Raw genomic sequence first — 14137 nt, forward strand, 5'->3', positions numbered from 1 at the left:
TTAAGGATGGCAGAGCAAGGTCGAAGGGGCCTGGAGACTGTGTAGCCACTTTAGTGTTCTTCTTCCTTTTTTATTTTTGCAAGGAGAAACATTTACCTTACTTAAGCTTGTAACACTAGAGTCAGCGAAGTAGGGCCCATAGGCCAAATCTGGCCACCACCTGTTTTTGTAAATAAAGTTTTATTGGAACACAGCCATGCTGCACTCATTTGTCTGTGTATTGTCTATGGCTGTTTTCATGCTACAATGACACCGTTTGGTCATTGCAACAGAGATTGTATGGCCCCCAAAGCCTAAAATATTTACAGTCTGGTCCTTAACAGAAAAAGTTTGCTGACCTCTGCTGTAACATTTTGGGTTTTCCTGCCATGCAACTGAATCAAATCTTAATTGATACAGCACTTAAAAATACTTGACATTTTATTATGTATATTGTATATATATATACACACAATATTTATATTGTATATATATTTATATTTGTTGTATATTTATAATATAAAACCCTGTGAAGCACAGTTTTACTCTGACACACATGGGGTCGCCATGACTCAGAATCAACTCCATGTCAACTGGTTTGGCTCTTTTTTTTTTATATAATATAGTATTTTTATTTTAATCTAGTATTATGCTATATATTTGTATATAAAACCAATCCAGTTGCTGTCAAGCTGACTTCGACTCATAGTGACGCCGTATGTGCAGAGTAGAACTGCTCCTTACATTTTTCAAGGCTGTGATCTTTCAGAAGCAGATCACCAGGCCTTTCTTCCAAGGTACCTCTGGGTGGGTTTGAACTGTCAACCTTTTGGTTAGTAGCCAGTGCTTACCATTTGCACCACCAAAAGACTCCATATTTGTATACAGTATCATATTTATGATATGTTTGTATATAGTATTATATTTATTATTAAAAAACTGATTTATGTATATTATGCATTGCCTGCCTCCCTGACTAGACCATCTGCTCCTTGAGGATGGGACTGTTTTGTTCACTGTACCACCTAGAGGAGTGCCTGCCACACCACACACTCTCAAAAAGTCTTTATTGGATGGACTGATTCACCCAGTCCATCCGACCTCCCTTCCTTCATCATGTCTTTCTGGAGAGTCTGCTCAGTCCCAGGCCCTGTGCCAAACACACAGGTTCCAGCTGTGATAAAGATGCAGCCCTGTGGTAGGGATGCAAGGTATTAAGAGTGGGAAAGGAGGACCTGATACTTTCAGAAGTGCTCTCATTTAATGTTCATAAAAACCCTGCAAGGTAGGTATTATTCTTATTGTACAGCTGAGGGACAGGGGCTCACAGAGGTCAAGAAACCCCCAGAGCCTTCCCGGAGCAAGAGGTGAGTTGGATTTGCACCCAGGCCTGTCGGGCAGTGGCCCATGCCTGCCTTAGGCTGCAGGGTACCTTGTATCGGCGTCTCCTCTCGCGGTACCGCTTGCCAACATCTTCCATATCCTCCAGGGTCATGGGCCGTGCTTCCTTCTGCAAGTTGGTCATGGGCACAGTCAGCAGGTCCATCTTGGCAGGCTGTGGTGCTGGGCTTACTTTCTGCTTCTTGAGCAGACTCTGTGAGATGATGCCACCTCTGGCTGACTGGAGATCTGGGGGTGGAGGGGAGGGGCAAAGGAAGGCAGGACTGAGGGGATGCCCAGGCTGGGCTCAACGAAGCACTTAACCACCGTTGGTCAGGCAGGGCTGGGCTTTCCTTCTCCCTCTCCAGAACTCTCTTACCTTCCTGCATGTCCAGTCAGTGTCCCCTCTAAGACACACCTGAGCATGCCCCTTCTCCCCACATCTACCATGGCCTCCCTAACCCAAGCCACCTGCTGCCTTCCTCATCTTGTATGACCCTGTTTTCACCAGACAGCAACAGGAGCTTAAAACATGGACATCAGAGCACCTCATTTCCCTGCTTCAACCTCTCCAATGGTTTCCCATGGAACTCAGATTAACCCCCAAAGTAATTCTCTTGGTCCACAAGTCCTGCAGGATCTAACCTTGCCTCCCACCTGACCCCATCTCCTGCCACACGCCCCTCACTCACTCACTCCACCCCAGCCATTGAGACTTCCTTCTGTCCTTGAGGACCTTCCCACCTCAGGGCCTCTGCCTTCGTGGCTCCAGGTGCCTAGAATGCCCTTCACCCTACTGTCCCAGGACTGGCTCCTCCTCACTCGATATCAGCACCAGCATCCGCTTCTCAGGTCTTCCCTGGCTCAGTCAAGTGGAAATCCAATCCTGGCCCTGCCATCTTCTAGTTTTGAGATTTTGGGCGACTGGTTCAACCTCTCTGAGCTTTAGCATCCTCCTTGGTAAAGTGTGAAAAGTTACCCTGGTCTCCAGGGACTTGGAAGGGTAAAAAGAATTATAATAAACCTGTTGCCACTGAGCCAATTCCCACTCACAGCAACCGTATAGAACAGAGTAGAACTGCCCCATAGAACTTCCAAGGCTGTAATCTTTATGGAAGGAGACTGCCCCATCTTTCTCCAGCACAGCAGCTCGTGGGTTCGAACTGCCGACTTTCTGGTTAGCAGTCAAGCACTTCAACACTGTGCCACCAGGGCTCCTGATGGAGATTATGCTGCAGGTAAATAACGCGATAATTCTCCCAACAGTCTGGGGGGCATGTGGGAGGGTAGACGGAAATAACGCCGCAGGCCCGCAGAGGGTGCCTCTGCGCGGTCCCACCTTCTCTCCTCAGCTGCTGCGCTCGGACCCCTGACTCTGCTTCTCGGGCACGGCACCGGCCTCTCGGGCACGGCACCGGCTTCTCGGGCACGGCACCACTAACCAGTCACGGCGGAGGCAGCCCCGACTCGGGGCAACTCTGTGTGCGTCGGACCAGAGCTCTGCTCCACAGGGTTTCCTGTCACTGATTTTTCAGAGCTAGATCACCAGGACTTCCTTCCGAGGCACCTCTGGGTGGACTTGAACCTCCAACCTTTGGGTTAGCAGCTGAGCAGAATAAGCATTTGCACCACCCAGGGATTCCTCAAAAACCAAAACCAAACCCAGTGCCATCGAGTCGATTCTGACTCACAGGGACTCCTCAGTACACTCTAAATATGGGCTAATTCTGGTTTCTGAACGAGAAGTTGCAGTTAACTTTGGCCAATAACACTTAGATTAATAGTAAGAAGGCCTTGGACCCACATACAAATGAAAGTCTCCAGAAAGGCTTGCTAAGTTTGGGTCAGTTCCCACCTGTCTGGTGGACTCTGGTGAGCTGAGACCACCCTCAAAGAATCCTCCTGTAAGGACGGGGGCCCCTTAAGTGCTCCTTAGGTGACCTCTAGGCCTGGACATTCCAGAGGCGTGGCCACCCCACAACACGCCAAAGCTGAAGACCGTCAGAGGCCAAGCCTCCTTGTCATGCTCCCAGGCAGGGTACATACTCTCCCTTACGGCTTGCTGGCTTCTCCCCGATTCAGCCATGGACCACTGCTTGTAGGTGCTGGCCAGGATGTCTGTCGTGATGGTGTTGAACTTCCCCAAAGAGCTGAGGTAGATCATTATGTCCTCCAGCTCCTGGCTATTCAAAGGCACCCCCACCTGAGGACAGAGGAGAAGCCCTGAAGCCCTGAATATCGGCAGGCTCCAATCCAAAGGCCCTGGTATCCTGGCCCCTCCCACCCTTCTAGAATCATCCTCAGCAGCTCCCACCTCACATCCATTGTCCCTGCCACAGAGCGAAGAGCCTTCCATTCCCTGAACACACCCTGCACTTCCCCACCTTCCACCTTTGTTCAGGAATTCCCTTGTTGCCCGAAAAATTCCTGTCCCTCCTTCAAAGCTCAGTCTAGATATGGCTCCATCTTTATAGAGTCAACTTACTTCTTCCTCTGGGATCCCACCCCACTTTGTCCTTATCTCAACGACAGCATTTACCATGACGAATTTGAAACTTGATTTCATGTGTCTATCATCCATGTCCATGAGAAACATATAAACCTCTCTTAACTGAAGGAACATAGGATCAGAAATAACCTTTAAAAGGCATTCTTTCAAAGAAAATTTTTTTATTGTGCTTTCGGTGAATATATACCCCTAAAGTTAATTTCTCATACAAAAATTAAGAGGTATTCTTTTAAGGATGGCAAACAACTTTTTAGGAGTAGAATGCTTGCCAACTGTATTGAATATTAAAGAAAAAAAGTTTTAAAGGAAATATAATTTAGTTCTTCAGCTTCTCCAGATAGCAGTCACAGCTCACTGTACTTCCCTTAAAGAAGATCAGAACTCTACCCATGCTAATAGATTTAATATTTTATTTTATTTTGGTTAGGATAATTAAACCAAAAAACCCAAACCAAACCCACTGCTGCCGAGTCAATTCTGACTCAGAGTGACCCTCTACAGGACAGAGCAGAACTATCCCATAGAGTTTCCAAGGCTGTAATCTTTACAGAAGCCAACTGCCACATCTTTCTCCTGTGGAGAGGATCGTGGGTTCAAACCACTGACTTTTCAGTTAGCAGCTGAGCACTTAACCACTGCACCACCAGGATTCCTAAGGATGATTAAAGACTATCTTTTCTGGAGTCACTGGGTGGCACAAAACATTAAGCACTTGGCTGCTAACCAAAAGGTTGGTAGCTCAAGTCCACCCAGAGGCACCTTGGAAGAAAAGCCTGGTGATCTATTTCCAAAAAACCAGCCATTGAAATCCCTATGGAGCGTAGTTCTACTCTGACACACATGGGGTCGCCATGAGTCAGAATCAACTCAAAGACAACTTTTTTAAAAAATACTTTGTTTTCAAACGTTCATAAAACATGTGAGAGGGTAAACTGAGATAATGCCACAGGCCCACAGAGGGCGCCCCTACATGGTCGCACCTTCTCTCCTCAGAGCTGCTGTGCTCAAATGCCTGACTTTGCTTCTTTGCTCCTTTAGGCACAGCACCAGTAACCAGTTGCTGTGGGGTGAAAGCTGGTGATGATTTAAAAAAGATGCAACAATCTGTTTCCTAAAAATTTGTTCTTAAGTGTCTTGGTGTTCAAAATAAATAAAAAGCTTAATTCATCTAGACCAGGGGTCAACAAACTTTCTTTTGTAAAGGGCCAGAAAGTAAATATCTCAGACTTGTCAGGCCATATGGATGCTGTCACAACTACTCAACTCTGCCTCCTGGTGCAAAAGCAGCCATAGACAGTATGTAAGCAAATGGGTGTGGCTGTGCTCCAATAAAACTTTATTTAGGGAAACAGGAGGCAGGCTGCATTTGGCCCGTGGGCCATAGTTTGCAGACCCCTGCTAGACCAACAGAACTTTCAACGATGATGGAAATGTTCTATATCTGTGTGATCCAATATTCATAGCCACATGTGACTACTGAGCACTTAAAATGTGGCTAGTGTGACTGAGGAGCTGGTTTTACTTTTATATGTTTATAACTAATTTAAATGTTTAAATAGCCACTGAACGTGTGGTCCATTGACCAGTGCCATTGGCATCATCCAGGACAGAAGCTTATCAGAATGCAATATCTTGGGTTTCACACAGACCTACTGAATCAGAAGCTGCATTTTAACAAGATCCCTAGGTAAGTTATGTGTACAGGACAGTTGGAGAAGGTACTAGAAGTAGGATCAAAGGCCCAACTCTCTCTACACTCAGTTCTGGGGTCTGATGGGCCAGAGGCAGTGATTCCCCAGGCAGCTGGTTATGGGGTCTGCTCTACAGACTCTCCATTCAGGGCAGACCGGTGCAGAGTGGTGTCAGGGGTTTGGTTTGGCCACAGGACAAGCCACATTTTCCAGTATGGCTTTATAAGTAATCAGGAGTGCAAGGACATCCTCCCCTCAGTTCCAGCAGGGAGGAGCGAGCACCACTTACTGCCCTCAGAGCCACAATGAATTCCTCCCGGGTGATCCTCTGGTTATTGCTCTGGTCCGTTTTGTTAAACAGCTCTCGGATCTTGATCTTTCGGTTGTGCAGGTAGGTGTACATGGTCGACAGGGCAGAGGGCTTGGGCAGGTGGAGCAGGGGCACCGATTTGCGCCAAGCCTGGGAGGCTTTCTTCTGAAAGAGCCAGAGAGGGTGGGCCAGAGAGGGGAGAGTTCAGGCTAATGGAGTGCAACCCCCAGAACCATAGAGAGATGGAAGAGGGGCTGAGCAGTTCTGAGCAGACAGCAAGATGGAACACAAAGAGCTCTGGAATCAGGCTGGGAGACTTTGCATCTCTGGGCCTGTCTTCTCGTCTGAAACGAGAGGCTCGGACAACATGAGAACTAAAATGTCATTCTTATCTACATCTCTCCTGTTGGACCAGACTTTTGCTGTCAGTATCCATAATTCCACTGGTCTCCTAATGCACTAAGATACCCACCCTTGCCTGCAACCAGATGGGGCTTCCCACTGATCCCGCTTCCCAGCCTTTGCTCATGCTGGGCTGCCTACCTAGAACACCTTTCCCTGTTCTCTTCCTATCAAAATCCCACTCCTCCTCCAACTCCAGGTTGAAAGGAATAGTTCGTAATGGTAATACTCCCTTACCTTGGTGCTGCACTTGACATTTTACAAAGGACCTTCCTGTTCCCTAGCTGTGAAGTTTAATTTTATGTCAACTTAGGCTATGGTTCCCAGTGGTTTGGCCAAACACTAGGCTAGTTGCTGTTCCATAATGTAATCTAATGTAATGGAATCAATCAATCAGTTGAAAAGGGGGTTTCCTTCAGTGTGTTTCGCCCTAGGCTATAAATACATATTTTGGCAAAACTCTCTCTCTTCACTCTGCACCCTTTCTATCACCTGACCTACCAATCTTGGAATGCAAGCCTGCAGGAACCTCCAGTTTGCTGCCTAACCTATGGATTTTGAACTTGCCGGCCCCCCATTATCCCATTAGCCTGCAGGATTCTCCAGCGTGTCACCTGACTATGGGATTAAACCTAAGTACTCTGACTCCTTCTCCCACCTTCACCTGAATTGGGAGAAGTTTCAAGTGTTTGCAAGGAAATGTCACAGAAACACAAGGAGTTGGAAGGTGAGGGTTTTGATACTGACTCTGGCATTTACCCCCCGCCCCGTGTCCGTCAGTTTGTCGTACTGTGGGGGCTTGCATGTTGCTGTGATGGTGGAAGCTATGCCACCGGTATTCAGATACCAGCAGGGTCACCCATGGAGGACAGGTTTCGGCTGAGCTTCCAGACTAAGACAGACTAGGAAGAAGGACCCGGCAGTCTACTTCTGAAAAGCATTAGCCAGTGAAAGCCTTATGAATAGCAGTGGAACATTGTCTGATATAGTGCTGGAAGATGAGCCCCCAGGTTGGAAGGCACTCAAGAGATGACTGAGGAAAAGCTGCCTCCTCAAAGTAGAGTCGACCTTAATGACGTGGATGGAGTAAAGCTTTCGGGACCTTCATTCGTTGATGTGGCGTGACTCAAAATGAGAAGAAACAGCTGCAAACATCCATTAATAATCAGAACCTGTGATGTAAGAAGTACGAATCTAGGAAAATTGGAAATCGTCAAAAATGAAATGGAATGCATAAACATCGATATCCTAGGCATTAGTGAGCTGAAATGGACTGGTATTGGCCATTTTGAATCAGACAATCATATAGTCTACTATGCTGGGAATAACAACTTGAAGAGGAAAGGTGTTGCATTCATGGTCAAAAAGAGCATTTCAGGATCTATCCTGAAGTAAAACGTTGTCAATGATAGGATAATATCCATATGCCTACAAGGAAGACCAGTTGATATGACTATTACTCAAATTTACACACCAACCACTAGGGCCAAAGATGAAGAAATAGAAGATTTTTATCAGCTGCTGCAGTCTGAAATTGATAGAACATCAATCAAGATGCATTGATAACTACTGGTGATTGGAATGCAAAAGTTAGAAACAAAGAAGAAGGATCAGTAGTTGGAAATTATGGCCTTGGTGATAGAAACAATGCCAGAGATGGAATGATAGAATTTTGCAAGACCAACGACTTCACTGCAAATACCTTCTTTCACCAACATAAACGACGACTATACACATGGACCTCGCCAGATAGAACACACAGAAATCAAACTGACTACATCTGTGGAAAGAGACAATGGAAAACCTCAATACTATCAGTCAGAACAAGGCCAGGGGCCGACTGTGGTACAGACCATCAATTGCTCACATGCAAGTTCAAGCTGAAACTGAAGAAAATCAGAGCAAGTCCACGAAAGCCAAAATATGATCTTGAGTACATCCCACCTGGATTTAGAGACCACCTGAAGAATAGATTTGACGCATTGAACACTAGTGACTGAAGACCAGATGACTTGTGGAATGACATCAAGGACATCATCCATGAAGAAAGCAAGAGGTCGTTGAAAAGGCAGGAAAGAAAGAAAAGACCAAGACGGATGTCAGAGGAGACTCTGAAACTTGCTCTCGAACATCGAGCAGCTAAAGCAAAAGGAAGAATTGATGAAGTAAAAGAACTGAACAGAAGATTTCAAAGGGCATCTCGAGAAGACAAAGTAAAGTATTATAACAACATCTGCAAAGAGCTGGAGATCAAAGACCAAAAGGGAAAAACAAGCTTGGCGTTTCTCAAGCTGAAAGAACTGAAGAAAAAATTCAAGCCTCGAGTTGCAATAGTGAAGAATCCTATGGGGAAAATATTAAACAATGCAGGAAGCATCAAAAGAAGCTGGAAGGAATACACAGAGTCATTATACCAAAAAGAATTAGTCGATGTCCAACCATTTCAAGAGGTGGCATGTGATCAGGAACTGATGGTACTGAAGGAAGAAGTCCAAGCTGCTCTGAAGGCATTGGTGAAAAACAAGGCTTCAGGAATTGATGGAATATCAATTGAGATGCTTCAACAAACAGATGCAGTGCTGGAGGTGCTCACTTGTCTATGCCAAGAAATATGGAAGACAGCTTCCTGGACAACTGACTGGAAGAGATCCATATTTATGCCTATTCCCAAGAAAGGTGATGCAACTGAACATGGAAATTATAGAACAATATCATTAATATCACACGCAAGCAAAATTTTGCTGAAGATCATTCAAAAACGGCTGTAGCAGTATATCGACAGGGAACTGCCAGAAATTCAGGCAGGTTTCAGAAGAGGACGTGGAACCAGGGATATCATTGCTGATGTCAGATGGATCCTGGCTGAAAGCAGAGAACACCAGAAGGATGTTTACCTGTGTTTTATTGACTATGCAAAGGCATTCGACTGTGTGGATCATGACAAATTATGGATAACATTGCAAAGAATGGGAATTCCCGAACACTTAATTGTGCTCATGAGGAACCTTTACATAGATCAAGAGGCAGCTGTTCGGACAGAACAAGGGGATACTGATTGGTTTAAAGTCAGGAAAGCTGTGTGTCAGGGTTGTATTCTTTCACCACACCTTTTCAATCTGTGGAAACCCTGGTGGCGTAGTAGTTAAGTGCTACAGCTGCTAACCAAAAGGTCAGCAATTCAAGTCCACCAGGCGCTCCTTGGAAACTCTATGGGGCAGTTCTACTCTGTCCTATAGGGTCACTATGAGTCAGAATCAACTCGACGGTAGTGGGTTTGGTTTGGTTGGTCTATTCAATCTGTATGCTGAGCAAATAATACGAGAAGCTGGACTATATGAAGAAGAACGGGGCATCAGGATTGGAGGAAGACTCATTAACAACCTGCATTATGCAGATGACACAGCCTTGCCTCCTGAAAGTGAAAAGGACTTGAAGCACTTACTAATGGAGATCAAAGACCACAGCCTTCAGTAAAGATTACACCTCAACATAAAGAAAACAAAAATCCTTACAACTGGATCAATGAGCAACATCATGATAAACACAGAGAAGACTGAAGTAGTGAAGGATTTCATTTTACTTGGATCCACATCAACAGCCATGGAAGCAGCAGTCAAGAAATCAAAAGGCACATTGCATTAGGTAAAGGACCTCTTTAAAGGGTTGAAGAACAAAGACGTCACCTTGAAGACTAAGGTGCGCCTGACTCAAGCCATGGTATTTTCAATCGCATCGTATGCATGTGAAAGCTGGACAATGAATAAGGAAGACCGAAGAAGAGTTGACACCTTTGAATTGTGGTGTTGGCGAAGAATATTGAATATACCACGGGCTGCCAGAAGAACGAACAAATCTGTCTTAGAAGAAGTACAACCAGAAAGCTCCTTAGAAGCAAGGATGGCGAGACTGCACCTTACATACTTTGGACATGTTGTCAGCAGGGATTTGTCCCTGGAGAAGGACATCATGCTTGGCAGAGTACAGGGTCAGCGGAAAAGAGGAAGACCCTCAACAAGGTGGATTGACACAGTGGCTGCAACGATGAGCTCAAGCATAACAACGATTGTAACGATGGCACTTGACCGGGCCGTGTTTCTTTCCGTTGTGCATAATACGGTCGCTATGAGTTGGAACGGACTCGACAGCACCTAACAACAACAACAACTGGCATTTACTATCTCTATGGTTTTTGTTTTTTTTTTATGGGTTTAGGCAAATTGTTAGTCTCACTGGTCTTCTATTTCCACATTTATGATCACACTTGTGATCCTCACAATAGCCCTGTGAGGATACAGGCCCTTAGCAAACATGTGTCAATAAACAAGTGAATGAACAGCGAGTATTAAGAAATGCTTCAAAAGATGGAATGCCAGGAATCATAGGGCGATTTTAAGATATGTCTACAAGTTCTTCACCTCTCATCCTTTCTAAGATGGAAATTCTCCTCCCCTTGAGTATGGGCACTACTTAGTGACTTGCTCCTAACGAAAAGAACGTAGTAGAAGTGATAGTGTGAGACTTGGTCATAAAAGGCACTGAAGCCTCCTCCTTGATCTCTCTCTCACATCATTCCCTCTGGGGGAAGCCACCAGCATTTTGTAAGGACACTCAAGCAGCCCTATGGAGAGGCCATGTGGAAGGAACTGAGGCTTCCTGCCAACAGCCACGGGAATGCACCGTCTTGGAAGCAGATCCTCCTCCAGTCAAGCCTTCACATGACTGCGACCCTGGCCAATATCTTGAATGCAATCTCATGAGAGACTCTGAGCAGAACCACCCAGCTAAGCTTGACTCTCAGATTCTCGACTCTGAGAAACAGTGAGATAATAAATATTTGTTGCTTTAAATCATTTTGAGCTATTTGTTATGCAGCAACACATAATAAATACACTTTCCTCTCTGGACCTCTGTTTGTTCATCTGAGAGATAGCGTGAGCCATCTCCCCCTTCACCTTACCAAATGACAACATACTGCTATAACCCTTAGGGTCTTCATCTGGCACACAGGGCTACTCACCTTGGTGACCCGGGTAGTAGCCAAGGGGACCACTGACTGGGCCTCATGCAACTCGCGGAGGATACTGTGTAAGACCTTGGCCTCCGAAGGTGTACAGCTGGGCTTGTTCTTCAGCCACCTCTCCACGTTGCCAAACGACTCCAGCTCCTTCCGAAGCTTCAACCTCTGGCTCAGCCAGGTCTTGGTGTCCAATGGCTGCTCTGGTATATCCTCAGCTTCTGGGGCCTTGAAGCTGTAGGTGGGCTGTGGCGGAGCCTGGGGTTGGGGCTTGGGATTGAAGGGCAGCTGCTCCTTCGTGTGAGGCATGATGATGACCCGGCGGCGGCTTTGTGGCAGGTGGAAGTCCTCCTGCTTGAACTGCTTGAAGCAGTGGGCAACGACCAACTCAGGATTGAAGGAGCGGGCCTTGCTGGAGCTTTCACTGTCTGCTGAGGTCTTAGACTTGCAGAGCCCTTGGGGGCAGAGGGTTAAAAGATGAGTTCCTTTCAGGAAAAGGGCAAAAAGAGAGCCAGGAAAGAAAAATGCTTTAGCACCAGGCTGGGTATCAGGGTACCCAGGTTCCATGACTCGTTTTATCATTACCTTCACCTGATGAAACCTGAAAAACACACTTTTTTTTTTTTTTTTTTTGGTACTGTAATTACATCTAATGTTTCCAGGCACTCCCAGTGGCAGGCACTATGCTAAGGGGTTATACACTTTCTCTAATTTAATCTTCTCAGATTCCACCCTTACTCCACCCCAATCCCCAATACTCCTTATCAGCAACCAGAATGATCTTTTTAAAATGCCATTCTGGCTTCATCTATCCTCCAAGGCAACATAGCACTGCTATGGAGCCAGAATGCTTGAGTCTGAGTCTTGGTTCTATCTGCAAGACCTTGGGCAAGTCACTTAACCTCTCTGTGGCTCAATTTCTTAATCTTTAAAATGGAGATAACGATAGAACTTAACTAATAGGGTGGTTGAGATGGTTAGAATCCATCAATTTGTTAGAGTTGCTTTGTGCATAGTAAATGCTCCAAAGTTATTTTATTATTTATATACCCACCCTTCACCCATTTTGAAACCCTTTCACGACTTGGCATTGTTGTTGTTGTTATTAGGTGCCATCAAGTTGATTCTGACTCCCAGCAACCCTACAGGACAGAGTAGAACTGCCCCAAGAGTTTCTAAGGAGTGGCTGGTGGATTTGAACTGCCAACCTTTTGGTTAGCAGTCGAGCTCTTAACAACTACACCACCAGGGCCCCACTTACTTTCCGTATGCCTCAAAATAAGGCTTCAACAGTGATTATTAAACATCAAGTCCCATGACCCTCCCCTGCCAGCGTTTCCCAACTTATCACTTACTTCCTATGTGCCAGATTCTTTGAGCATCTCTCTTCCTGGAATGCTCCAAGCCCCTTCCCACCTAAGTGTTTGGCACATGCTTGTCCCTGTGCTAGGAATTCCTTCTTCCCCATCCATGCCCTCTTTTCTCCTCATCCTCCAGGTCTCGGACCAAATGCTACCTCTCCAACTTCCAACCTCTGTTATATCCTCGTGTTATCACCACATGTCGCAATCTGTACGTTTCCTTCACACCACTTGTCACAACTATGCATACCAAGGGTTGCAAACTGGTGGCCCTCACACTGACTGAAACATGGGGTTATGTTTTGTTTGACAATTGTTATGGATTGAATTGTGTCTCCCCCAAAAATGTTTTGTAAATCCTAACCCCTACCTATGATTATAATCCCATTTGGGAATGGGCTTTCTTTGTTATATTAATGAGATAGTATTAGTGTAAAGTGTGTCTTAAATCAACCTCCTTTGAGATAGAAAAAGAAATTTAAAAAGCAAATGAGCAAGCAGAGATGGGGGCAAATAGGTAAGGAAGATAGCCAAGGAACAGAAGCTGAAAAGACACAAGAGCCTTCCCCCAGAGTAGAGGGAGAGAAAGCCTTCCTCTAGAGCCTGAATTTGGACTCCTAGCTTCCTAAACTTGAGAAAATAAGTTTGTGTTTGTTAAAGCCACCTACTTGTGGTATTTCTATTATAGTAGCACTAGATAACTAAGACAACAATTGTTGAAAATTTTTCAGTTTGAGCTGCTTTAGGCCAGGGCATGTCCTCTCCAACTTGCCATAGGCCCCACAGCCCGTTATTGTCTCATATGCAGCACTGTTCATTAAGTGCCCGGTTCAGGCAGATATTGGTGTTCGAGACCAATATCTGGTGCAATTACTTGGTTGATGTTTATTTTTTCCAATAGATTGTGAACACCATGACGACCAGGACTGTATCTCTCCGGTTCATTGCTGGAGCCCTAGCACCTCCAGAGTGCCTTCACATAACGGGAGCACAGCAAATACTTGGGGAATGAATGAATGACAAATGGACAGACCTATGGGGCCAGTGCTATGATTATACCCATTATACAGATAAGGACACAGAGGCCCAGAGAGGCCCAAGGTCACACAGTTGGCTACAGCTGGAACATGAATTCCAGTTTGCCTGACCCCAGAGCTTAGCTAACAGCCATTATTTGATACTACCCCAGGCTGTCACCTAATTCCTCTGAGTCTTAATTCCTTCATATCTAAAATGGAGTAAACTCTGCTCTCTCTACCTCTTGAAGTTGTTATAAAGATCAGATGAGATAAGAGACAGGGAAGGGTTCTAAAAATCAGAAAGGATATAACACTATTATTTAAAATATCACCATCATTTTCCTTCTAAAACCCAAATTCCTCTGCTCAAACCCCTTCCATGGCTCCCAACTGCTCTAGGATAAATTTCATGCTCCTTAACCTGGCCCTGCCTGACCTACCCTGCCAACCTCTCTCACTTCATCTTGAGCTC

At 45.5% G+C, this 14137-nt stretch overlaps 1 protein-coding gene across 5 annotated transcripts in view; it reads right to left on the bottom strand.

The window, feature by feature from the left end:
- The window catches only part of EFCAB12 (EF-hand calcium binding domain 12), a 30677-nt gene that overhangs the window by 9873 nt on the left and 6667 nt on the right, over positions 1-14137 (bottom strand). For 4 of the 5 annotated variants that reach the window (XR_007514440.1, XM_049862635.1, XM_049862632.1 and 1 more), the window contains exons 2-5: positions 11289-11770; positions 5849-6034; positions 3406-3562; positions 1412-1608 (exon numbers count right to left, since the gene is read on the bottom strand). Coding sequence is in view for 4 of the 5 variants with exons in the window: in XM_049862635.1 (XP_049718592.1) it covers positions 1412-1608; positions 3406-3562; positions 5849-6034; positions 11289-11770 (1022 nt within the window). In the remaining variant the exon portion in view is untranslated. The remainder of the gene's footprint in view (positions 1-1411; positions 1609-3405; positions 3563-5848; positions 6035-11288; positions 11771-14137) is intronic. The other variant, XM_049862634.1, reaches the window with a different exon arrangement.

This window comes from Elephas maximus, chromosome 20 (assembly GCF_024166365.1).
Source record: "Elephas maximus indicus isolate mEleMax1 chromosome 20, mEleMax1 primary haplotype, whole genome shotgun sequence".
Lineage (NCBI taxonomy): Eukaryota > Metazoa > Chordata > Mammalia > Proboscidea > Elephantidae > Elephas > Elephas maximus.